General features: G+C 42.7%; 1 protein-coding gene across 2 annotated transcripts in view; it reads right to left on the bottom strand.

Annotated features, from left to right (window-relative positions):
• Window positions 1-639: 639 nt before the first annotated feature.
• Window positions 640-24685, bottom strand: part of IGHMBP2 (immunoglobulin mu DNA binding protein 2) — a 109618-nt gene continuing 85572 nt past the window's right edge. Inside the window, exons 15-16 of one of the 2 annotated variants that reach the window (XM_084858180.1) lie at window positions 15763-16003; window positions 640-3083 (exon numbers count right to left, since the gene is read on the bottom strand). In XM_084858180.1, coding sequence (XP_084714306.1) covers window positions 15806-16003 — 198 coding nt within the window. In that variant the 3' untranslated portion in view covers window positions 640-3083; window positions 15763-15805. Of the gene's footprint in view, window positions 3084-12774; window positions 16004-24685 lie in introns of those variants that run through there. The other variant, XM_084858169.1, reaches the window with a different exon arrangement.

Below are 24685 nucleotides of genomic sequence, written 5' to 3'. Positions count from 1 at the left end.
CAGGAGTTCTCTAGTGATACGGGATTCTGGAGGAAGTATAGTCCCAATGTGGTCTTGCAGGCCAAATCCTCCCTAGTCTTACCAACATCTGCTCTAGGCCACAGCAGGGTTAGCCCAATACATTTTGCTGCCTGAGGTGAAGAACAAGATGGTGCCCCGTCCCATTCCATGTCCCAAAGCTGACTGGATTGGCAGTTGAATCTTTCTTCAACACTAGCTATGAGTCAGTGTCCTCCACTGCACCAGGAGGCAGCAGATTAGTTTAAGGGGGCAGAGGAGACCATATGGCACATGGCTCTCTCCTCCAACAACTTTCTGCTGTCTCCCACCATCAGCCACCTGAGGCATTGGCCTTGCTCTGCCTAATGGAAGGGCCGGCCCTGGGCCACAGTCTACAGAACAGTTACTCCAAAGCAATCACAGACTACTCTCCAGAAACCATAATCTGAGGCAGCATAATCTGAGGACTGCAATCTTGATTATGTTCAGACTTGGTGGTATCCTGTGCCACATCAATCCCCCCACCCCAATTTTTCCATTGCATCATGCTCATTAAGCAAACCGGATTTATGTTCGTTTTTCTCTTTGAAAAGAATACTTTGAACAGAATTTGGTTCTTCAAAACACTAAAAGCGAAGAGAAGGCATGGAACATGATTTATTGGCATTAAAGTATAACAGACTGCATATTTAAGAGCAGATTATATACAACACAGATTTATTTTTAAAATCTGAGGATCCACAAAACAGAAATGTTTGCATTTCCCCCCTTACGGGAAGATGTCAAGAAAATTTAAGAGGAACATCCATCTGTGAACTAGAACTCCAAGGAAGCACCTTTTGAAATAGGAGGACGGGCATCTGTTGCCCCTGCCCTCAGGAAGACATTTTGTCAAGATGTGTTAGGTGGTGTACTTGAACTGATAAATTCTCTTTCAGACAGCAGTTTGATGCTTGCCTCTCTTTTTGTTGCTTAATAAAATTCTGTACTAAGGAGACCCAAATTCTCCATCAAGCAAACTGTTTTTCTGCCCAAAAGGAATTATGCAAATTGCCTCTATGTACACTGAAGTGCCTATTTTGCATAAATGTTCCCAATCTGCATGCATGCTTTACAGCTCATTCCTAAACATGCTCACTCAGAAATAAGTCCCACTGGTTTCAATTAGACATAGTCAGGATGTTTATGATTGCACATTTGTATTTTTTAAAATGCACCCATTTATTTATCAAGGAATGATATCAAGGAATGGTGTGGCGGCAGGAGGGTAGGTATAGAATGGTGATGAGCAATAGGAGATGTATGGTTAGGGGAGAGTGGCTGGAGGTCATGAAGGAGGGGTTCAGACGCATCACCCTCCAAGCAGTGCTGTTCCCATAGAACTGCATAGTTTCAAACCTACCTTTGAAATCTTATGGACTAGAAGCTAGCTTTCTTAAAATGAAAGTGGAGATCCTCAGAATTCCATCACAGATATACCAGACTCTCGTGTCAGGTGCACAACTCCATACATTCAGAAGCGTGGAAGAATCCCAACTGGCTGCAATCCTTTGCACACTTAGTTAGGGGCAAGCCCTATTGAGGACAGTGGACATGTGTAGGACTGCACTTCGTATTATACCGCTACATGACACAACTGTCATTAGCCTTGGCCATTTAGGTCACAATCCTATGGAACTTACATACATTTCTGAAGAAATATGGTTAGAATCAGGCAGTACACTGTAAAAATTAAATGTGGCCTCCTCTTCAGGCTTCTTCCCATTTGATCACATCTTTTACATGTATGGTATATGAAGGTACATGCCAGATCAGTGGAGTGCATAACCTATCCCACAGAATGGGGGGGAGGGGGGAAGGTCATATGGTTCTCCAGTATGGTGCCTGTTAGCACCAATGTGCCCATGGACAACTCTTTGGGGGCCTGCTCTGGTTCCTTGCCCCTACTGATTTTTATTTTTATTTCTTAAGATTTTTTTTTTTACTGGAAGGCTGGCATGCTATGAAGTGAGGCCCTGTCCTGAAGCATTATCATTATTTGAGTTCGAAAGTGTGGTTTTATGTTTGGGAGTTCAGACCCCACCTCTGCCTTGGACTTAGGTTCTTGAGCAGAATACTTTGCTTTTAGTCTCATCAGTTTGTCTTCTGAGAAATGAGTGTTTTGTGCCTGGCCATGCTCACCATGGCAGCCATTTTATGAATGGGGATGACCCCCTCCCCTGGGAGCCATTTTGTGAGAGCACCCACAACACTCAAAACTCCAAATATGCCCACCAACCCAAAAATGTCCTAATCCAGCCATTCAGCATTTATCAATGATCTGTCTGAGGCTTGCTTTTTCACAGGAAATGTTAGGTGACAACAAGTCTTTAAATTAGCTACTATGAACATGTGTCTCTAAGACCCTGCAGGTAATATGTGAAAATGTTATTCTGTTTATTTCCTCGCTTGCATTTTGTCTTCTCAAAGATTCTGGAAGAATGTTGGGGCAACTGTGGGGGTGGATTTAGTAAATTTACTAAGAAGCAGGTGACACTTTAGAAGTTAGATGATTTATTTAATGGCTGCAGCTCTGGATGAATTGAACAAAACAAGCACAAATGATCAATTCATCATTGATTGATTATATCCAAGTTGTCCACTGAGTACTTAAGAGTGTGCCCTTTTCCATTCCACTTGAGTCTGCTTATTTTGAATATATTCCTTCTCTAAAGATTCAGTAATAATTTTAATGTTTAGGCCTTTTCTTTTCTCACTCAGAAGCCTACAACCTCTTCGCTACTTTATACTCAGATGGGCAAAATATGCACAGGTTATATATCAGAGGCTGCCATTTACAGGTCCTTTACACTGAAAATTGTGGGGGTGACTTCTTGCAGTTTTTAACTTCAGTGTTTGTCACAGAGATACCCCCATGTTGAAGAAACAAAATGTAAAGACCAAACTACATGTGATGTTAAAGTTTAAATGCAACACTTGAAGTTGTGTGTGTGAATCTTGACTTCATAGACACAGGAAGACACCAAGGGATGGTCATAGCAAAGACGACGGTCTCCCCACAGCTCTGCAACTCTGCTGCATCTCTGCAAACAAAAAGAAATGTAGAATCAGGTCTACTGGGATCTTTCACGACTTCCTCCTGACCAGGTCTGGGATGGGGAGAGGCTGTCTTGAAACACGAGGAAAAGCCTGGCTTGCAACTGCTCCACATTCCGCTTCATGAGAACTACTACAGAACATGGAGTCAGGATGACTGAAGTGGGATTCTAAACATGACAGCATAAGATGCAGCACAAAGATCCATTGACATTGCTGTGTGTTCAGCATCCCACATCTCCTTGCCTAACAGGTTATTAGCATGGCCAGCTCTCGGCCGTGGGCTGCCAAGATTTACAGGTGCCGAGAAAGTGATAAGCCAGATCCAGGTTTACTTACAAAGAGACTTTATCGAGTAGTGCACGGGCGTACCCAATGGTTGGATCAGACAGCCTCTCTGAACAAAGAGCTGTGGTGCAAGATGGGTTTTATACCATACATGTTAGCAGTGAGGCAGGATGACAGGAGCAAGAGTTAATTAGCTTTCATTTGCAATTCTCCCAGCATAGCCTAACATTGCTTAGTAACACATTTGGCAGAAGCAAGACTATCATAATATCCCCAGCACAGCCACCTGTAGCTTTAAGGTAAACATAGCTTCACTTCTCAGGCACATCTGAGACTCTGATAAGATAAATGGTACCAGAGCTCATTAGCGTGGAATGTGCTGAGGCAGCCATATCGACCTTTGACTCATCGTACAAGCCAAGAGGCCCACCTGCAAGAAAAGTGCGGCTAATAATGAACCAAAGCAGAGAGCATTATGGATCTCTAAGCCTCTCTAAACTACTGTTCGCTTGCTTACAGGCCTGGGGCCTTACAAAGGCTCATCACTTTATGACAGTAATATCAACTGGTGACTTGTACCTGTGAATGAGCCTTCACAGGTAAAGAGTTCACAGATCACCATGGTTAGCGTGTTTCAGATCCGTATCTCCTGATGCCCTTCAGACAGATTATTGCAGCGTTTTGGAGGGTCTGCTTGCAATGTTGTTGCAGCGATTGTTGTTTGGTTCCCAAAGGATGGGGAGATGTTAACAGTCCTTGCATAGCTCCAGTCTTTGTGTCGCTCCTACAGCTTGTATGGACAGAGCAACAATTGCTGCTGCTAGTGCAAGGCTGGTAATCCAGTTTGGGATTTGGTGGGTGCTTTTCCTGTGCAATTTCAAGAATTCTGGGGTGCAATGTCATGACTGATGGAGAAGCTGCACATAGATGCTGTGCTTGTCATTGATGCTGTAGTGCAGGGGGGCAGAAGGCCTGGGGGCCAAATTTGATCCTCTGGGGTTCTCCAGAAAACCACACCTCCTTCCCCTGGCCCCACCCCATTTCCTCCAACCACCAATGGTTTGGTAGTTTCCTGCCTTTTGTGCAGCTCTTTCTCCATTCTAAAAGGTTGAAATGCTTCTCCTAAGGCATGGTTAGAGGCAGTGAGAGCTTGAAGTTAAAATATGCTGGTATTCTTGGCCCCACACCTTTTGCCTTTGGCCTCTCCCACCATTGGAACGCAGCCCCCAAGAGCTTCTCCAAAATGGAACCCAGCTCTTGGGCTGAAAGAGGTTCAACACCCCTGTTGTAGTGGGTTAGCCACAAAACTGGTTCAAATATCCCTTTTCGTAGCTCTCTTTTGCACTCCGGAGTTCACACTAATGGTTTATTCCTGTCAGCAGCATAAGACCAGAGGAAGAGACACCTAGAACTCCACAGATCGAGCTCTATAAGCACTGCAAATTGGGAAATCTTCCTCTGTTACTCATGCATTGCAAAAATACCACACACATAAACAATGCACTGGAGTGTTGGAAGAAACAATAGATCAGCAATCTCACTGGTCCTGCATTTAAAGACCATATAAGGCTGTCTCTTTGTTGAGCGGTGCTGCTGGCCGAGGACAAGCTATGGCAGCTTTCCCCAACCTGGTGTCATCCAGATGTGTTGGAGTTCAACTCCTAGAATCTCCCAACCCCCATAGCCAGCTGGGGATTCTGGGAATTTTAGTCCAACACATCTGGAGGGCACCAGGTTGGGAAAGCTGGGCTACTAACTAGTGTGCACTGCTGCAAGCAGAGGCACAACCAGTGGGGCTGGGGGCTCTGATGTCAGTGGGGCAATGAATCTGCTCTGGGTTTCAGTCAGAACTCTGAAGGAGCTATCCAAAGTGCTTCTGACTGAAACCCGGAGCGGATTCACCACCCCACTGACGTCAGCCACCAGCCTCCACTGGGCACAACGGCAGCCATTCTATGGGGCATGTGAATAGTATTCCTGACCCACCCTCCAACGCCTGACAGCAAGCCTTAACGAGGCAGTGGTGGGGAAAGCTCTCTGCTTAAATGGATATATTAAAACATTTCCTTGTGGAGCACCTAATGGCAGAACCTTTTATTGATATTGTTCATATCTAACTTCTGCCTTTATAACGCACTTTGAACATAAAAGTGCTACATAAATCATACTGTTCTGCTTAAGGTGCAGTCGAATTAAGCTTTAACGTGATTTATGTCAGTTAGTTACATTTCTTCCTATCTGGATAGCCTTGGCTATCTGTTGATCTAGACTGCTGTAATTGCATCGATCATGGTGAATTGCAGGACAGAAGAATAGCATTAAAAAAAAAACACCCTTATTAGATCTAAACCCTGACAGTACTTCCCAGCTTACATAATGTTGCAGGCTATAAGCACCAGTTAAAAAAAAACCCAATCTGGCAGGTCTGAGACACATGCCATCAACTGACATATTTCTGGGGAGTAGTCAGAGACTGGAAGACACCTAAGTCTCTCTCCCTCTCACCACTTTACGCTTCTCTCACGGCCATATAGCCAGCTGAGACTGACATTCCCATGCCAGCATGAGGCTAACTAGTCCAACCAGGGAGAGGCAGACATGGAAAAATTCATGCAGGCAAATTTCTAGGCAGCTGTCCACATGGTTTCTCCAGTCACTTTCTAATGTAATGCTAGCACTCAGCCATTAATTGCAAGCAACTCTAAAGGGCAGGAAGAGAGCACTAGAGGCCAGGATTCATTGTATGAAAAAGGAGCAATTTAGCTTAGCCATTCTAATATCCTTATCTTGAAATCATTCTCACAGTGCTGTTGACATGTACACACACACACACACACACACACACACACACACCATCTACCGTTTGAGCCTTCCCCAACCTGGCACCCTCCAGATGTTTGACTACAACTCCCATCATCCCTAGCCAGCATGCAGAAGGTCCCAAGGTAGGTCACATGCTTTGCTTGCTGAAGGTCCCAAGTTCAATCCCCAGCATCTCCAGGTAGGGCAGGAAAAACCCTGCATGAAACCCCGGAGAGCTGCTGCTGCCAGTCAGTGTCGACAGTACTGGGCTAGATGGACCCAGGCTCTGACTCACTAGAAGGCAGCTTCCTGTATTCCATTGATCCTGCACATTTCTATTTACAAGTCCGCTCCTGGAAGTGCATAGGAATGCAGTCCAAAGCTTCCTGCAGCCTTGATGCAGGGCAGGAAGAAATGGTCTCTTGAGAGGAGAGCCCATATAGCTCCTACACATTGACTGCAGCGCTTTGGAGCATGAGCAAATCACCCGACACAAACCTGCCTTTTCTCTGTGGAGGGCCGCTATTATCTATGAGTGCTCAGTGATTTTCCTTAGATTCCAAGTGTAACCCTGGATTGTATTTTATGCAAACCCAACTCTTCTTTTCCTGGCACAATTCTAGGATTTCATTCCATTGACTCCAACTGGCATCACTTTAACCATGGGGTTTTGCCTTGGAGCGGACACAGCCCAATCAGTCCAGTTATCAATAGGACATAAATGGAGGCAATCGGAGTCAATCGGAGTGTATTATTGCTGACATGGCACAGAGTGAAGATACAAGAGGCATGTAATGAACCACCCATTCAAGATGATTTCAGGTCTCAAACACTAAGAGAAGCTGAAGGAGTGAGGCAGGTGGTGATAATGTGTTTAAGTGCTGGGTCTGGTACTGCCCATTGGACTGTGTCCAGTCAGCAGAAAACCATGCTGACTAGATATTCCATGACTGCTCTAAAGAGATGGTGTCTAGAATTACATGTGGAAATTATCTGACTTTATAGTACAAAATTATTATTATTTATTGTTTATACACCTTTCTAAAAAGAGACTCTCAAGGAGTCTCTCAACAGAATTAAAACATTAATTTTTAAAATTTAAAATGTTGTATGTTTTAATTTTAAAACACAACATTTTAAAAATGAGGAACTGCAGCTCTTGGAGGAGGGGATCCCTCATAGTTGTGCAAAGAGCAGTGCCACCATAGAAGCCAAAATAGAGATCACATGTAGGGACCGCCCTCTGCAGCGCAGTGGTCTCCTCTTGCCCCTGCCCCTCAAGTCCACACCACTGAGGCTATCCTTATGTGTGTGTCCCCCCCCCCGATCCCTGCTAGGGGTGTTGGAGAAATCTGCAGCGGATTCCAATGGGTCTGGATTTCTATGAATCTGACCTGCAGATTCCACAGTGGACTGGCTTTTCCCAAGTTATGTAGATTCCATGGACTTGCAGACTGGTTTTTCACTTTGGGGGGATGAGGATTTGTGCTAATTTGTGATGGAACAAAAGACACCTGACAATCTGTGAAATACAGGCAGAATGGATTTAATAAAATCCCTACGTCCCTACCTGCCACTGACAAAGATTAACAGAGTATAATAGATAACCTAGTCAAATAGACATAATTAATTCCAGCTGTAAAATAGGGTGGAGGTTATTGGAGAATTCCAGAACCTTTCCTTAAAGCAATTGTATTTCTGCATCCTTTGAGGTAGGGGAAAAAGCATGTTAGGTGCAGACCCTAGGACCTGCATACGTCCTCCTGTATGCCTGTGTCTTCCTTGGCCTTCAAGGAAATCATAAGCACATTAAAATTCAGGCTAAGATTTTTCTTGTCATGCCACCCTTCTTTTCTGCAGTATTCACTTTGGCACCATGCATCTTTTATAAACTGCTACTATGTGTTTTCCTCTCCCTGCCCTCCAAATCCAGAAAGTTTCTTTATGCCTTCTCTCCCAGGGAACTCCCTAATCAGTTTGGTTGCCTTTTTCTGTACCTTCTCCAGCTCTTTAATATCCTTCTTGTTTGAACTGTTATGCAGCCTTCCCCAGCCTGGTGCCCTCCAGATGTGCCAGGCTACAAGTCCCATCACCCCCAGCCAGCATGGCCAACGTCTTGTGATGATGGGAGTTGTAGTCAAATGCATGTGGAGGGCACCACTCTGGGGAAGGCTGCTGCAGTGAGTATGATGAGAGTGGCACTACTTCATTCTTTGCATGCCATTTGTGGCTCTGGCTGGACCCCGCTGCTGGAACTGTTATCCAAAACCATCTTCAACCTTGAAGTGGAGGGACAGTTAAGGTTGTCTGCCACTACAGATCCAACATCTGACAGTGGCTGAGTTGAGCCAGAAATCCTAAGAATACAAATGGCTAATATACATTATTAGTCGTGACTGAGACAAATCTTTCTGAGGCTGACAGGATTATGCACGGCCGACACCACTCAGAGGAAAGCTGTTGGCTGGCAGATGAGTATGAAGGGGTTGAAAACAGGGTCTTCTATGAAAGGCAGCAAGCCCATGTCTTTTCATACAACGTGCTCCTCCATACTATTGTTTATTTTTAGGCATGGCTGAAGAATTCTTCCTGGGATTGGACTGAAGACATAGCAAGGCAACAAACTTTCCCCTGCCCCGACTCCTACCTCTAGTCCTGCCAGCACTGCCGAACCCTAACAGACAGAGACTGCAAAGCTGGATCTTCTTCCATACCACTTGAGCAGTCTAGATCCAGGAAGGAAGAGATACTATCATAGAGATGGGGGGGGGGGCTGATAGGTCAACACCTTGTTGCTTCCTGCAGAAAGTCCACCGCTAGAGCAGTTCCCAATAGATGGTGGTCCAGCCTGTTTAAAGATGCCCCGTGAAGAAGAGAGCGCGCACACACACATACACACCCTGGGGAATTGGTTCCATTGTTGAACTGCTCTTACTATTAAGAAGTTTCTCCTAATGTTCAACCAAAATCTACCTCCTTGTTAAACCCATTTTGAGGGGAAAAAATCATCCCACGAGCAAATATATATATATGACCAGGAAATCACAATTACGGTATTGTTTCTAACTCCAAAATTTATAGAATTCTGCAAGTCCTTTTCTCCCCAATCACTAAACTATAGTCATTTAGCTCCAAACAACCCCACCACTTGTGGCATATAGTCTTCTGCCAAGTCCCAGATTTTCTAGCAAACGCCTCTCCACCAACTCCTTACACAATCTTTCCTCTAAGATTAACATGTTCTGAAGGGCCCTCATAATTTTATCAGCTTGATGTACCACCAGTGAGTGGTATTTGGGTGACTTAAAAGGTTATATTTTAGAGTTCCATGCTGTGGGTAAATGCTGGAAATCTCTATTACTTTACATCAGCGTTCCCCAGCATGATTCCCTCCATAAGTTTTTGACTACAACTCCTACCATCCCTGACCATTGGCTATGCTGGCTGGGGCTAATGGGTATATTAGTCTAAAACGTTTGGAAGGATCCATGATGGGGAAACCTGCTTTACATAATGTTTTTCAGAAGGAGTTTGTTCCAATGGGATATTAATCTCTGAGGTAGAATTGTTGCTTCCAGAGTGCTGAGGGGCCTTCAGTACCCTGGGCAGCTCACTTAGCTATTCGTTCCTGTTCTTCAATGTGGGGAATACACACTATCATGCTCTGACAGGCTGAACAGCTTTCTTGGATTGAAAGGTATCTAAAGCCACCCATTCTTCTCTCAGATAGTAAGAGCCATCCCAAGACATGCTAACTTCTGCACAAGGATCACGTGCATTGACCATCAATACACAGACAGAAACCAAGAGAGTTTTTTCTCAGGCTAAGTGTTCATATGCATCAGTGTAATGGAACAGCACAAGTGATATTTGACTATATAAATATGTTTGTTATAGTGATTATGGTTGATACACTAGTAATTATAATAAAGCAACAAAGGTTAACTATATATAAAAAGTCCATTGTATATAATATTAGCAGCCATTATTAACCATAAGGTTGACCACACTGTACACAAGACCAGTGCATCACTTTTGAAAACTGAAACTGGGATCACTTTTTGGCCCAGGCATAAATTACCTCTGAAGAGGAACCATACCTACATTGACAGAATGTCATGATTGCAGCTTCTTTGTGCTTCATTCCACACCCTAACACACTAAACCCAGGACTGGACAATATATTCCTCCTCATACCACTACTGCCTGTCCTCAAAGTGGGGTGATGGTGCAGAGAGTAACTACAATAATCAGCTAGCCTCATGCAATTTCCTGTATATGTTGTTATCAGGCCATGATGAGATGGGGTGGCATATATATGTACCAAGGGAATAAATGTTGTCTCTTGGCTTATTGTATCAACAGTCATGTGGCTTCAGCACTTAAACAGCTTATTCTGAAATAAGCATAGGGCCGTACACTAGAGTCTTCTTCTCCAACCTTGGTCCCCTGATATTTGGTCCTATAGCTCCCATCAACCCTAGCTCACATGGTCTGGGGTGATGGAGGTTGTAGGCTAAAACATCTCAAGGGACCCTATTTGGAGAAGGCTGCTCTACAGTAATTTATTTGGAATTTGTCTGGCAGGCCAATCTTAAACTGGAACTGATTAAGTTGCAGTGGCTTTTGGGGCCATGTAATAATTTAACAATTTTGGCTGCTTATGGACTAAAATGTGAGAAACTGGGAGCTCAACCAATATATGTGTGGGAATAGACTGTGGTTACTCAGTGGAAAGTATTCTGATCATGCTCAGTGACATCCTCTTTTTATAATCGCTCAACTGATTCTGGAGCTAAGCCCTGGTATCAAAACCAAATGTGGGACAAGACCTGGTTCAAATTAAGTCCTGGTAAAGAATGGAAAAAATAGATATCCCTAGAAGAAGGTGTGGAAGTAGATGCACAAGAAGAATGGATGAGATTTGGATTTTGCTCCATTCTGCTGTGATCTGAAATAATTTAGCCGCATCATGTCAGCTGGTGACTTTCCTGCACTGGTTTCTTTGTATATTTGTTAGGAAAATTTAAGTGACAGAACTAAGATCAATGGGTTTCTGGGCAAGAAGCCCAGTGGAAACTTTAACTGCTTGGCTGCAAGTCTGTCCATGTTTAAACTTTTTTTTTTTTTTTGACACATACATATTTTATCAGCACAGACGAAGTAAGTATTGAGTGAATTACTGTCCTCCATGGATTTATTATAATTTCACTGTCCCTTTATGTCTCACTTCTGAGTGACCACTTCTGATCTCTTACATTTTGCAGAATAGGCTTGGTAAGTATGGCATTATTCTTCCTATTTGGCTATTGAGAGCTTCAGCTATTGGGTGGTATAGAAATGTAACAAATAAATAAATATTTGAAATATTCCAGAATGCTATACTAAGGTAATAGGCAGCACATTAACCATAAAAGACCAGAAAGTCAGAATGTACTAAGCAACTCAAATGGAGCCAGGTATAAAGAAGCCTTAAAAAATGGAGCTAGTCACCCTACACTTTTAAGTGCCACACAGTGCATAGTTGCCTCTGGCACAGGAAATAATAGGCGGAGGTTGCCATAACTACCACAGTTCTAGCACATCAAAGAAGTAGTACGTAAGGGGGCAAAGAGCTGTGCTTTATCACATCAAGAAAGGTTCTAGTAGACATTTGAAGGACAAAGGTAAATAGACAGGCAACTACTAAAGCAAGACTCACTTAATCCCACTGAAATCAATGGGATTAAGTTGCGGCTACCAAAGGTATTTTTTGTATTGGTTTGTTTGATGACAAGGGAGGATTGGGTGGTGAATGTTTGCAAACATGGCATATATAGAAAGATACGTTGCCATTAGCAGACTGTATTTATGAGATTATTTATTCAGAAGGTTATGAATAAAGACATTCCCTTTTAACTCCACTGTTCATAGACTGAGATAAATTTTGTCAGAACGAAGGCTTGTTTCAACATAACTATACTTCCTGTTCTGTATTTATCCACTGCTTCCAAGAAATTAAAAGACGGCTATGCCTTCTTTCAATAGGTTAGAATCTTCCCCTTGACAAGTTTGTTTTTTATGCGGGAGACTACACAAATTTCCAGGCCCATACTTGCAATCTGAACAGGGCTGCTAATTGTGTTGCTTTACATAGCAGAAAAGGAGAACTATTTAACTACTGGCCAGCTAAACCCATTTCCATCAGGTGTAAGGGAGAGGACAGACAGCAAAGCCCACTACATCAGGCCAGTGAGGGCCGGGTGCCATTTTGACTCTTCCTCTCTCAGAACTTTCTCCTCTGTGCCTATTCCAGCTGGTCACTATAAGATTAATATGTAACTTTAGAAATTAGTACTTGAGTTTCCTTACTTTCCTCTTTTCTCCGTATTCTCTCCCTACTCCCCCCTTTTTGTATCATGTCCATTAGATTCTAAGCCTGAAAGCAGGAACTGTCTTGTTTTTTAATACCTGTATAGTGCTTATATGGACTTGAGCACGCTCCGGGAGCATGTTCCGGGAGAGAGCGCAGGACAGGAAGGCCTGGCGTGCTATGGTCCATGGGGTCACGAAGAGTCAGACATGACTGAACGACTGAACAACAAGGAGTGCTTATGCAATTTTAGGCCCTTTACGATAAACACCAAACACAATAAAACAATAACAATGAATTAAAACTCCACAATATAGTCTATGTATATTTACAAATAGTATACATTATACACACAGCTGTAAAACTTGTGGGAAATTGCCAGTATCCTCTTTTAGGAAACTAAACCTTGGCATTTCTAAAACTTTCACACTACATTGAGTGCAGTGATATGCACTGGAGTTCTCTAAACGTGTTCTATACTTACCAAGTCAATCAAGCTACCACAATTAGGGCCAATTACAATTCCCATTTGTATCTTGCATACCACTTTGCAGTTTGTATTTTCTCTCATCATTTTAATCTAAAGTGTTGCACTGAGTTTTGCTAAACAAAGTACATTGATTTTATGTAGGCTATAATTATTGCAGGCTTTTTTATGAAATCAATTTTGTTTTATTATTGTGGACGGAAGATTATTCATAAATAATGTTTTCTGAATCCAAGAGCAATCAAGGTTGTAGCTGCATCATTATTAGAATCACAGAAATGATATGAAGCCAGTTGTTAGGATCTGGATGATAAAACACAGCTCATGTTTTCAAGGCCATCAACAGAAAACGAACAGATTAATTTTAAGACATGGGGAACTGAGATTGGAAAGGTAATAAACCCAAGGTTAACACATTGGTAGATGGTAGAACCACAGGGCTTTTGTGGATCCTCAGACACACGATGCATGGCAAGAGAATGATGTCCCAGTGTTTTAGAGCCCAAGGCTGAACTAGTTCTGCTGCAAACACACTAGGACATTTGTGGCAAAGGAAAATGGGATTTATAATCATACCAGATAACAGACCCATAACCCATTTTACATATTTCTGGTCCTGTCCATATACTGAGGCAAAAATCAAGGCCATGGCTCCCCAAAAACAGGAGTGGGATGCTTTCTCTTTCTTTCTTTCTTTCTTTCTTTCTTTCTTTCTTTCTTTCTCTCTCTCTCTCTCTCTCTCTCTCTCTCTTTCTTTCTTTCTTTCTTTCTTTCAAGTTACTGTGAATAAAATGAAGAGCTAACATGCAACAAAAGAAAGAGCTAACATGCTATATGATACTGAGAACTCTGTCCTGAAAATGGACTGCTATTTCTCTCCTTCTTGATTTGAATTTAGTTTTTCCCAATGAAATAAACACTATAAGATATCTACAGTGCCTGGTTCTGTAAATTAACAGCTTCAAAGGCCCAAATAAGGTGATAGAACTTGTGCGCATTTGAGAGAAAAAAACTACCTACTCCACAATTCTGTGGCTCTAAATCAGGGCTGGACAACTCGTGTCATTCTAGATTTTTGGCCTACAATTCCCAGTAGCCCTAGCCAGCATAGCCAATGGTGAAGGATCATGGGAGTTGTAGTTAAAACATCTTGTAGGCCACAAGTTGCCCACCTCTGCTCTAAACCAAGGCTCAAAGCACAGTGGTAGAACACATGTTCAGTGTGCAGAAAGCCTTCTTTAAGTCCCAACATATCCAGTTAAAAGGATCTCATGTTGCAGGGCTGGGAAAGACAACACTGCCTGAGAACCTGGAGAGCTGCTGCCAGTCAAATCAGGAGGGGGGGGGGCAGATGGACACATTGGTCTGACTCCGCATAAGGCAGCTTGACGTTTCTTAGGGAGATGCCAGTGCAGCCATGCCATGCCTCAGAGGAGTATCAAGAGCAGGGGTGGGGAACCAGTGGCCTTCCAGATGTTGTTGGGCTCCAACTTCCATCAGTCCCAACCAGTATGGCCAATGGCCAAGGATGATGGGAGGGTTATGAGTTGCCCACCCCTGATCAAGAGCAGAAAACAATACTGCTATCATCATAAGGACTAGATTAGGACTTTGGATAGATGTTTTCATGAAGTATTCTTTCCTGATAGATGTACAGTGTGTATTTTTATGCAAAGATCCAGATAAGAATGACAGTCTTCTCCATATGAACTATCCTGTTCCTATAATCCTCCCCTTCTCTTAAAGGGAGCAATGCCCCTCAGACACTTGGACTTCTTAATTTTGGTTCCAATAATGTTTTAAAATGCCATGTTGTTTCAAAGAAGTTTTATAGCTGCTTTCCAGGAAGAAACAAAAAGGGTGTGCAATTTTAAGAGGAAAATGAGAGATCTTCTGTCATCAAAGCAAACAGCTATGCTTTCTTCTACCAGGCAAAATGGGCAGCAGTGGATAAAAAGGCAACGGAGGGTACGAGGAGGAATGTTTTTTTAAAAATACATAGTGTTAACAGGTTCATCACTATTAATATATAAATGGGCCTATGAGCTGAAACTATTATTCTAGCTTTAAGTTCTTAGTTTTTTGCACAATTGCACCCTTTTCAGATGTAAGGTGTGGCCATAAGCGGAGAAAACTTAGCTATGTCCTCTCAAAAACTTTGATCTTACTTTTCCCTTCAACATAAAAGTTACCAAGCTTGAGAAATGAAAATGCTGTTTGTGTTCTCTTACTTTTGGGAGTCACCTAGTGCTGTTTCTATTTCTTCCCCTCTGTTGTTATGAAAGCTCAGCGTCCCATGGACAATGATGACTATATAACTATGCGATGTCAACTAGACGGTTCGTTGCTCAAGGCATTTACTGTGCACCCACTTGGTGTACATTTATTACCTTGCCAATAAAGATAATTACTCCAAACAAAAGCTGCCCACCTTCTTCCTTAACCCGCAATGCTTTATAGATTTGACTGACCAGAATAAATACATTTTGCAGGACAAGGTGCAACTTGGACAATTGTTTAAAGCTGTAGATAGGGATTTTCAGTGAGAATTAGTCTTTAGCCTGCTGGGAACTGTCATGCTAAAGGGCACATTCCTGGTTTTAAGGTAGGGGTGTGTGTGTGTGTGTGTGTGTGTGAGAGAGAGAGAGAGAGAGAGAGAGAGAAATAAGCTAACAAGACTTAAGAGCTTCATTGGCTTTCTCCTCTGAAGCCTGAGCAAATTGTTTTAAGATAGCACCTGAAGAACAGGCTGGCATCAGGACTTCATGAAGCAAACCATCTCATTTCTCTTTGTCTTTCTTTTTGCTCTTCCTCTGGCTAGTCAGTTCACTGAGTTTCTTGTCCAGTCGCCGCTGGAGGTGAGCTCTCTTGGCAGGATCCAAGGACTTGTCTTTCAGTCCACTCCCAGCATACAGAACACCTTCTCTGCTGATTCTTTGCCGGGCCTGTGCTTTGGCCTTCTCCCCACACCCATGGATCTGTGGGAGATAAAACCAGAATGTCAGTGGGAGGCACCAAACAGTCTCAAGATGTTGCAGCCCAGAACAAATGACTGTCGTTGTTTAGGGTCCCTCATATCATAAACGTGAACTTTGTTCTCAGTCCATAAAAACGATCTACTTGTTTATTGATGTTTCTTTTAATACCAAAACAACAACAACAACAACAACATGAAGACCATTTCCCCCACTGGTAGAACCTAAAGAGAAATTAAATCATCCTTTCAGACAGCTTAAGTATTTTCTTCACTAACTCCGAAAATGGAGGGAGAACCACCACTGCTCCATCATCCTGGCACCTTTGTCATCCTGGCTGATAAATACAAGCATTGCTGTATAATCACCAACATTATAAAGCCACTTTCTGTAGAGTATCAGAAGAAATGAGGAAAGTCAAGAACAATCAAGCCTTAATAAATATAATAAAATGCACCGTAGCTATTTCTAGTATAAGTAATAAACTGGCAACAATGAGCATTTTGAGAGTACATAATGTTGGTTACATAATTAAAGCTAAGCAGGGTTCAGCCTAGTTCAGCCTTCCCTGCCAGATGTTTTGAATGGCAACCCACAGCATTCCTTACCATTGGCCACGCTGGCAGGGAATGATGGGAGTTGAAGCCCAAAACATCTGGAGGGCATCAGGTTGGGAGAGGCTGGCCTAGTCAATGTGTGGATGGGGAGGCCCATATAAGCTGCTCTGAGCTTACTGAAGGAGGAACAGTAAATCATCTGTTCAGATAGCTTAAGTATTTTCTTCACAAACTCCGAAAATTAGATAAGTTAGATAGATAAATAAAACCATACATACCACATTGTTAACAACAACTTGTGTGTCACTGGGCCTCTCGGAGAAAGGTTTTCACTAGTGATATTGCTGAAGTTCATCACTGCCTAGCTTGGAATATGAATTTGTCCAGCTCAACTGCATTATGAATTGAGTGTCATTTCCCCTAAGAATTTCTTCTCTGGTTTGGAATGTAAAATGAGATTCCGCACAAGTATGATCCATACATTTTAAACTGCCCCATAAGCTCTTGAAAAGCTTCCCCAAAGGTTGCTGTGCTTGTGTGTTTAAGGGGTTCATTACACAGAGCTTTTATCCTGCTATTGAGATGGCTCTCTCTCAGAAGTTTGCGGGCTCTTTACATGACGCAGTTACCGTCCAAGGCGCCTCCTGCACTTTCCCCCAGCCTATCTCGTGTTTTCCCCAAATGCAAAAAATGTGGTATTTTTTCAAGTGCCATGATCTCCCCGTGAAATCCTCCAATAGCGGAAAAAAACACCGTGTCTGCCTGCTGTGGGTGTTTGTTTTCAGTTTTTGGGGGAGTGGTCAGGATGACGAAGGCAAAGAAGATGGGAGCGGGAAGGAGACCCAAGCCGATTTGACAGGCACAACGACAAGAATCACCTGCTGATTGCGACTCCTGCCTCTGCATTTCTCAATTGGAGGGAGAAGAGGGTAAAATGCCTCCCTGCAATGAAAGGAGACACATCTGACCCCCCACCCCACCAAGCTCAGAAGCAATGTTCTCTGTTGTTTCAGAGCACCCTATTAAGTTCAGTGGGGCTTACTTAAGTGTGCCGAGGGTTGCAGACTTACAGGGTGATTTTTTTGTCTACTCAGAAGTAAGTCCCACTGCGTTCAATGCGGCTTCCTCCCACATAAGTGTGCCAAGAGTAGATAGAATAGCAAACACTGTGATGAGGGATACTGAAAGTGTGCACGAGGCACGGCCCTATGGTTTTAAGTTCAGAATCAGCATAGAGCAATAGTAGAGGGTCAGAATTGAGGGGCATGAGAGGCTTATAAAATTATGCATGGTGTGGAGAAAGTGAATAGCAGAACCCAGGATCATCCAAAGAAGCTGAATGGCTGGAAATTCAGGACAGAAAAAAGCAGGTACTATTTCACACAGCACATAGTTAAACGATGGAATTCACTACCATAAGCTGTGTTGATCACCACCAACTTAGATGGCTTTAAAAGGGGATTAGACAAATTCATGGAGAATAAGTCTATCAATGGCTGCTAGTCATGATGGCTGTGTGCCACCTCCAAGATCAGTGGCTGCATGCCTCTGAACACCAGTTTCTGGGGAACATCAGTGGGAGAGGGTTGTTGCCCTCATGTTCTGCTTGTAGAATCATAGAATCATAGAATAGTAGGGTTGGAAGGGGCCTACAAGGCCATTGAGTCCAACCCCCTGCTCAATGCAGGAATCCAAGTCAGAGCATCCCTGACAGATGGCTGTCCAGCCTCGTCTTGAACGCCTCCAGTGTGGGAGAGCCCACCACCTCCCCAGGTAATTGGTTCCATTGTCGTATTGCTCTTACAGTCAGGACGTTTTTCCTGATGTTCAGCCGGAATCTGGCTTCCTGTAACTTGAGCCCATTATTCCGTGTCCTCCACTCTGGGATGATCGAGAAGAGATCCTGGCCTTCCTCTCTGTGACAAGCTTTCAAGTACTTGAAGAACGCTATCCTATCTCCCCTCAGTCTTCTCTTCTCAAGGCTAAACATGTCCAGTTCTTTCAGTCTCTCCTCGTAGGTCTTTGTTTCCAGTCCCCTGATCATCTTTGTTGCCCTCCTCTGAACCCTCTCCAGTTTGTCTGCATCCTTCTTAAAGTGTGTTGCCCAGAACTGGACACAGTACTCCAGATGAGGCCTAACTAGTGCTGAGTAGAGGGGAACTAGGACTTCCTGGGATTTGGAAGCTATGCTTCTATTAATGCAGCCCAAAATAGCATTTACCTTTTTTGCAGCCACATCACATTGTTGGCTCATATTCAGCTTGTGATCAACCACAATTCCCAGATCCTTCTCGCTTGTAGTGTTGTTGAGCCACGTAGGTTCCCCATAGGTAGCCAGCTGGCCACTAGATAGGCCTAGGGGTGTCGGAAGAATCCACAATGCAATCAAATGAGTTCAGATTTTCATGAATCTGACCCGCAGATTCCACAGCAGACCAGCTTTTCCCCTCTTGGGTGGACTCTGCAGACTTGTGGACTGTTTTTTCTAACTTTTCCTAATTTTGTGCAAATTTAGTCATAGAAAAATAAGCAAAATTTTTAAAAATGGTCAAGAATGTACATTTTCCCCATAGGCTAAAGAATGAAAATGCGTGCACACGAACGGGGGGGGGGGGGTTTGCACATTTTTGCATGTGCAAATTTGTGCGAATGCACATTTGTGCAAATTCGGAATCAAGAAAAGATCTGATTCAGTCCATGGGTGGACGACAGGACAAAAGGTGCCTGACAATCCATGGAGCAGATTTTATACAATCCATTCATCCCTAGATAGGCCTGTTCTCTGATTCAGCAGGCCTCTTCTTAAGCAACCCATGTTTATGATAAAGATGATAATCATGAACAATGAAATATCATCACTGAAAACATGTCCATCCACATGAACAAGATCCTTTGAATGAAAGTGATGATGCCCAGCTGCATAAAAGATAATCAGTACTGTCAGATGATATCTCACTTGCAGCTGCTGATTCCACTGTTGCTTTTATATCAGAAAAGGAACACAGCTGGGTTGTTCAGCTGGATGAGTTCAAAATGCTGAGAGTTATAAAAGTAACTAACAGTAAACACATGTGACAGAAGGGGAAAAAAACAAACACAAACAGAGGGTGAAGAAATAAGCAGCTCCCATAACACAAGTGAGTAAAGATGCAGTTTTCAGTATGTTACTGTGACTTGGCCTCATTGCATACAGCCTCTGATCTCTATTAGAATTTTCCCAAGGAGTTTAGCAGGAACCTCACTTTCATGTACAGACAGAACCAGCCTACTGAATTGCCTACTGAGGAACTCTAAAAAAAAAATGCTGCTGGAGCTAAGGCATCGAGGACTCTCCATACTTTATGCAATACGTAATAGTGCTTGCCTGCCGGAAGTATATCGGTCTTTCTTACACCAGACACAACTGCCACAGAAAGTGCAAGAGCCATCCTGATCTTGCTGGAAGACAAGGAGTTCCTCAGACTTTCTCTTTTCTCCCAGTTGCAATTCTGTCACAAGAGCACAGGTCAGAAAAGCCTAACCAATGAAACCGTTATTTAATTGGAAAGCAGTTTTGCTTCCAGAATTACGGGAGAAACTCTCCAAATCAGACATTAGCAGTTAGGAGATCTTTTTACAAGTAAATTGCTTCATTAAAATAGTTGGTCCAGAATTGTGAATGTAGTTATAAACATTGTAAAATTCAGATTGGGCTGTGATGAAAACAAACTACAGAATACTCTCCATCAGTTCTTGACCACTCAAACTTCAGCCTCTGATCAGAGTGCACAGTGTTCTGGAACGCTTTTAGTCTCAATTCAGATTTCATTCAGACTGCATTTCCTATCAACATCTCCCCAGGTCCAAATGACTGTCTGGCAACTCCTGCCTCAAACGAAATTGATGCCAAGGGCCATTCAAAATTTACTGGGGAATTGGGCACCTCGATGGATGATAGGTGCTATCTTTCATACCAACAGAATTTGGAGTAGAACAATACAGCCTTTGATATGACGACTATTAGAATTTAGGAGAAGAAGAACTTCCCTGGCGTTCAGATTCTTCTGCATCTGCTTAATCCTGGGTTCCTATATTTTCTTCTAGAGTAACGGTAATAGCCATCTCTGCTCATCCCCAGGCTAGATTTTTTAAACTTCCTCTTAGAAAGCAGATATGTTGACTGGCAAACCATCTCCCATCCTTGACTTAACAGCATGGCCTGCACTCTGGCACAACTGCTGGCTCTAAATAAACATCATGTAAGAGAAGAAACCAGAAACCAAATCACAGGGAATTAAGGATTGCCAATGTGTAGAGAGCAATATATAAGCCATCAGTGTGATACATTCTAGAAGACAGAATAATATAAGGGAACATTACGGAAGTATCTTGGAGGGAAAATGATGCTCAAGGAAGAAGGAAATTATTACAGCATCATAATATCTGAATCAAAAAGGAAGGGGGTGCGGGAAGAGCCATGCAATACCTCAGTGTTGAAAGGTTTCTAGGGGCAAAGTAAAGCTACTGTAAGGAGAATGGTTTTTGTAAATACATCAGGAGGAAATATAACTAGAGAGAAAAGTAGACACACTAATAAAATAAAAAAGGAAGTTTAACTAATGACTGAAAAATGGCTTTGATTGAAGCCTGTTTCATTACAGGTAAGTGATGAAATTCAAGCAGGCTGATTTGCTGGAAAGATTTATTAAGGTGAAACAGTGCTGTAGCTATTGCTAAAATTATGTCAGAATAATTTCTGACTTCATTTAATTAAGAATTTCACATCTGGATTGTGTCCAAAGCTTCGAGAAAATGAGAAAACACTCTCAAACAAAAGAAATGGCAAGTGATTGGCAGACCAGGAGCAACTTGACTGTGATCTCACTGGACCAAATACAGGCTTCCCACAAAAGTCTTTAACATCAGTTCTGTCTTAACTAATCTAACATTTGGGCTGGGAAATATTTAGCTTTGAGCTCTACATAAATTTGTCCCATGGTGGTTTGATAATAATTGAGCTGATTTAATTCCAAAATGAGAACATACTCTCTTCCTCAAGTCAAACCTATTTAAAATTCAGAGAGAAATCCAACAGATGCAAGAGAAAAGTTTATTAATCCAAGCAGTATAAATCCCAATATGGTTTGAGCAATTAGGTCTTCACCAGGGAGCTCTACTGCACTTCCTTTAAGTGGCTAGCTTTAAAATTGTAGCTGAAAATAAAATTACTTTGGTGATTGCATATGCTAAAAAGAGAAAATGCTCTCTTCTTCAAGACATACCTATTTAAAATCCAACAGTAAGCCCTTAATGTGAATCGGTGCAGCAAGCGCTGGATCTTGGGGCCAAAGTCCAGGGCCACACAGCCCGCCTCCCGCCCCCCCCCCCCCCGAGAGTGGCAGGTAATGGGGGCAGCAGCAAACAGGTCAGCACCCAGGCTGGCAAACTCCTTTTAATTTTCCTATAGTCATGATAGTGCTGATTTAAGTGAGTTTAAACTGCAAACTGCACGTGTTCAGAGTATTTCTTTCTTTCTTGTTCTTCTTTTAAAATCAGGGTTGGCAAACAGTTTTTTGTTGTTTTGCTAATGTACCAAGAATGTAGAAGCAGCTGTAAAGGATGGAATGGTGGCAGGGTGTGTGAAGAGAAATTTTAATTGTGTGCTTTACAACTGAACTAATACACATGACTGTCTAAGGGGTGACATGTAAGACCATTAACTGCAGAGTCTAAAACTACCTAGCTGTACCACTGATCCTATCTTTCCTGTCATTCTTAGGGGTCACTTCACACAATCAGATTTCCTTATTTAGATGCAGCTGTAACACTGTGATCAGGTAGGGAAACAGCTGGCAGCTATTTCTGCATTTGCAACTGTACTTTTCCAGTCACTAGAACCATGTGAACACCTGTGGCTATATTCATGTATTCGATGGCCTTGTAGGCCCCTTCCAACCCTACTATTCTATGATTCTATGTATTGTTTGCTTCATACCAATATTGTCCTATAAGATTACGGGTACAGATGTATCTGGGGTGGTCGTGGCTGCTCACATGTAGGGAGAACTGCAAACTACCCTTTAGTTTTTCAAGATCACACCATGTTCGTCATGTGGCCCTTTGTCAGTATGATCCTATGTAAACAACAAACCCTTTAATCCAAGCGTCTGAGTACCCAAACATTTGGGATATTTCCCCACATATTATTCAGACAGAAATGGTTGTACTCAATGTCTTTATTCACACAGTATTGTAATCAGATTATTCTTGATTCGAGCTTGCCTTGAGGCACCTGAAATTTTCCCATCATAAACATATCTATGGAAGAATACTTCTCGTTTGCTCATTTTTCCCTGTGGCATACACCACAGAAAATATTAGTACATTTTGCTGCATTTCTATTTTATGGTAAAAAAAACCACACCCCACCAAACTGCTGGCAGAATGCCAGTGAATTCATAATACAAACATTTCAGGTACTATTGATCAAAAATGTCCTCAATAGCTTTCCTATAACGCTTTCCCCATGAGACTGAAAGCACAATATGACCAACTACCTCAAATAAATCAGAGCAGCATAAACAGGACATCTGGAAGCAGCTTTGCTGATAAATCAATACTATAATTTCTGGCACAGAAGCCTTCTATGTGCTACATTGGTAGAGCATGTGGGCAGACATGACAGCGTTGTACAGGCAGACTGAAACATTCCCACCTTCTACACGTCTTAGGAAAACATGTTGAGTACATGCAAAGAATCCCTAACACCCTACCTGCTTCTTTGCTAGAATTGCTGTGATGGGCAGATGGTGATCTTTAGCTTTGGTTGACATGTAGGATAAAGCAGATCGCTAATCACAAATTCTGCTGCACCCATGTCAGGTGCTGTATTTGTGGCATTTTTTGCACCAGTGTGACAAGAACAGCTTGTGCAAGAGAGAAAGAAAGGCTCTGCGCAACCTCTCTTACTTAAATCTGTTCTTAGTGCAGGATATACAATCAAAATGGCTGTACACAAATCTGTCACAGCGATGGGGGTGGGGCAGAGAGATGAAAGTATAGCACATATGCTTGAGGAGAGCACGTAATGTGGTCAGTGCCATTTGAAACTGCCTTATTCCGACCGTTAGTCTATTTACCTGAGTGCTGTCTACTCGAAGAGCAATTCTCCAAAGTTTCAGGCAGTGGCCTTCCCCAGTTCTGCTACCCAAGATCTTTGAACCTGAGATGCCAGAGGTTGAACCTGAGACCTTCCACATGCATGCCATATGCTTTACTGCTGAGTGATGGCTCTTCCCATGCTAGCATCACCAGCTCTCCACATATACATGTCTTTTGTAGAGTACAGGTGAGCAGAAGGTTGATCTCTAGAAGTTTTGGACTTCAGCTCCCAGAAGACCCTGCCAGTATCGCCAGTGGTGAGGAATGCTAAGAGCCGAAGTCCAAAACATCTGGAGATCTATTTTCTGCCCACCCCACTCTACAGCATCACCCTCCTACAAACATCTGGATAGTCTGAGGGGAAGGAATGTGAATTGCAAAGTAAAAAGTAAAGAGGTGATTTAAGGTAAAGAGGAAATGACTCAGATGCTTGGTGGGAGGGAAAGGACACAGAAGAATCACATTATTTCAACAGTGACACACTGTTAAACACAGATCCCTTGCTCCACAATGTTAAATACATTTTAATGGCCTGGTCTGTTCATTCCAGTCAAGGACACCAGCACAAAAATTTAAAAACCCTAAAATCTAACCCAGGAGAGAACAGGGAAGAAGAGGGGTGGGGGTGCATTTTTATTAAAGGCCTGGGAAAAAAGTATGCTGTCAACCTTGTCAGGAGACAAAAACACTACTGTATTAGAGCTTGGCGAAGGGAGATTATTCAGACATACTGAAGATCATAAAACCTAAATCCATAAAAAGTACCGAAGGGGGAACAAAAGAAATGCTTCATTTTTCCTAACGAGTATGGGCAAAAACAGCACCACTGAGTAAGTTTCTTTTTTCACTAACAGCACAGCATGGGAGGTCTGCTCCATCATTAGGATATTAAACTGGAGTCAAACATACGTCATGGTTTCTTTGTGAATTATACCGTATGTGCATTTTAGGCTATATTGCTTTCATAGTCCTGGACATATCTCCCCCC

The sequence above is a fragment of the Heloderma suspectum genome, chromosome 1 (assembly GCF_057233095.1).
Source record: "Heloderma suspectum isolate Gila_16-S chromosome 1, 16-S_ref, whole genome shotgun sequence".
Taxonomy (NCBI): domain Eukaryota; kingdom Metazoa; phylum Chordata; class Lepidosauria; order Squamata; family Helodermatidae; genus Heloderma; species Heloderma suspectum.
The sequence above is the reverse complement of the archived record's forward strand: the minus strand, read 5'-3'. Positions and strand labels throughout refer to the sequence as shown.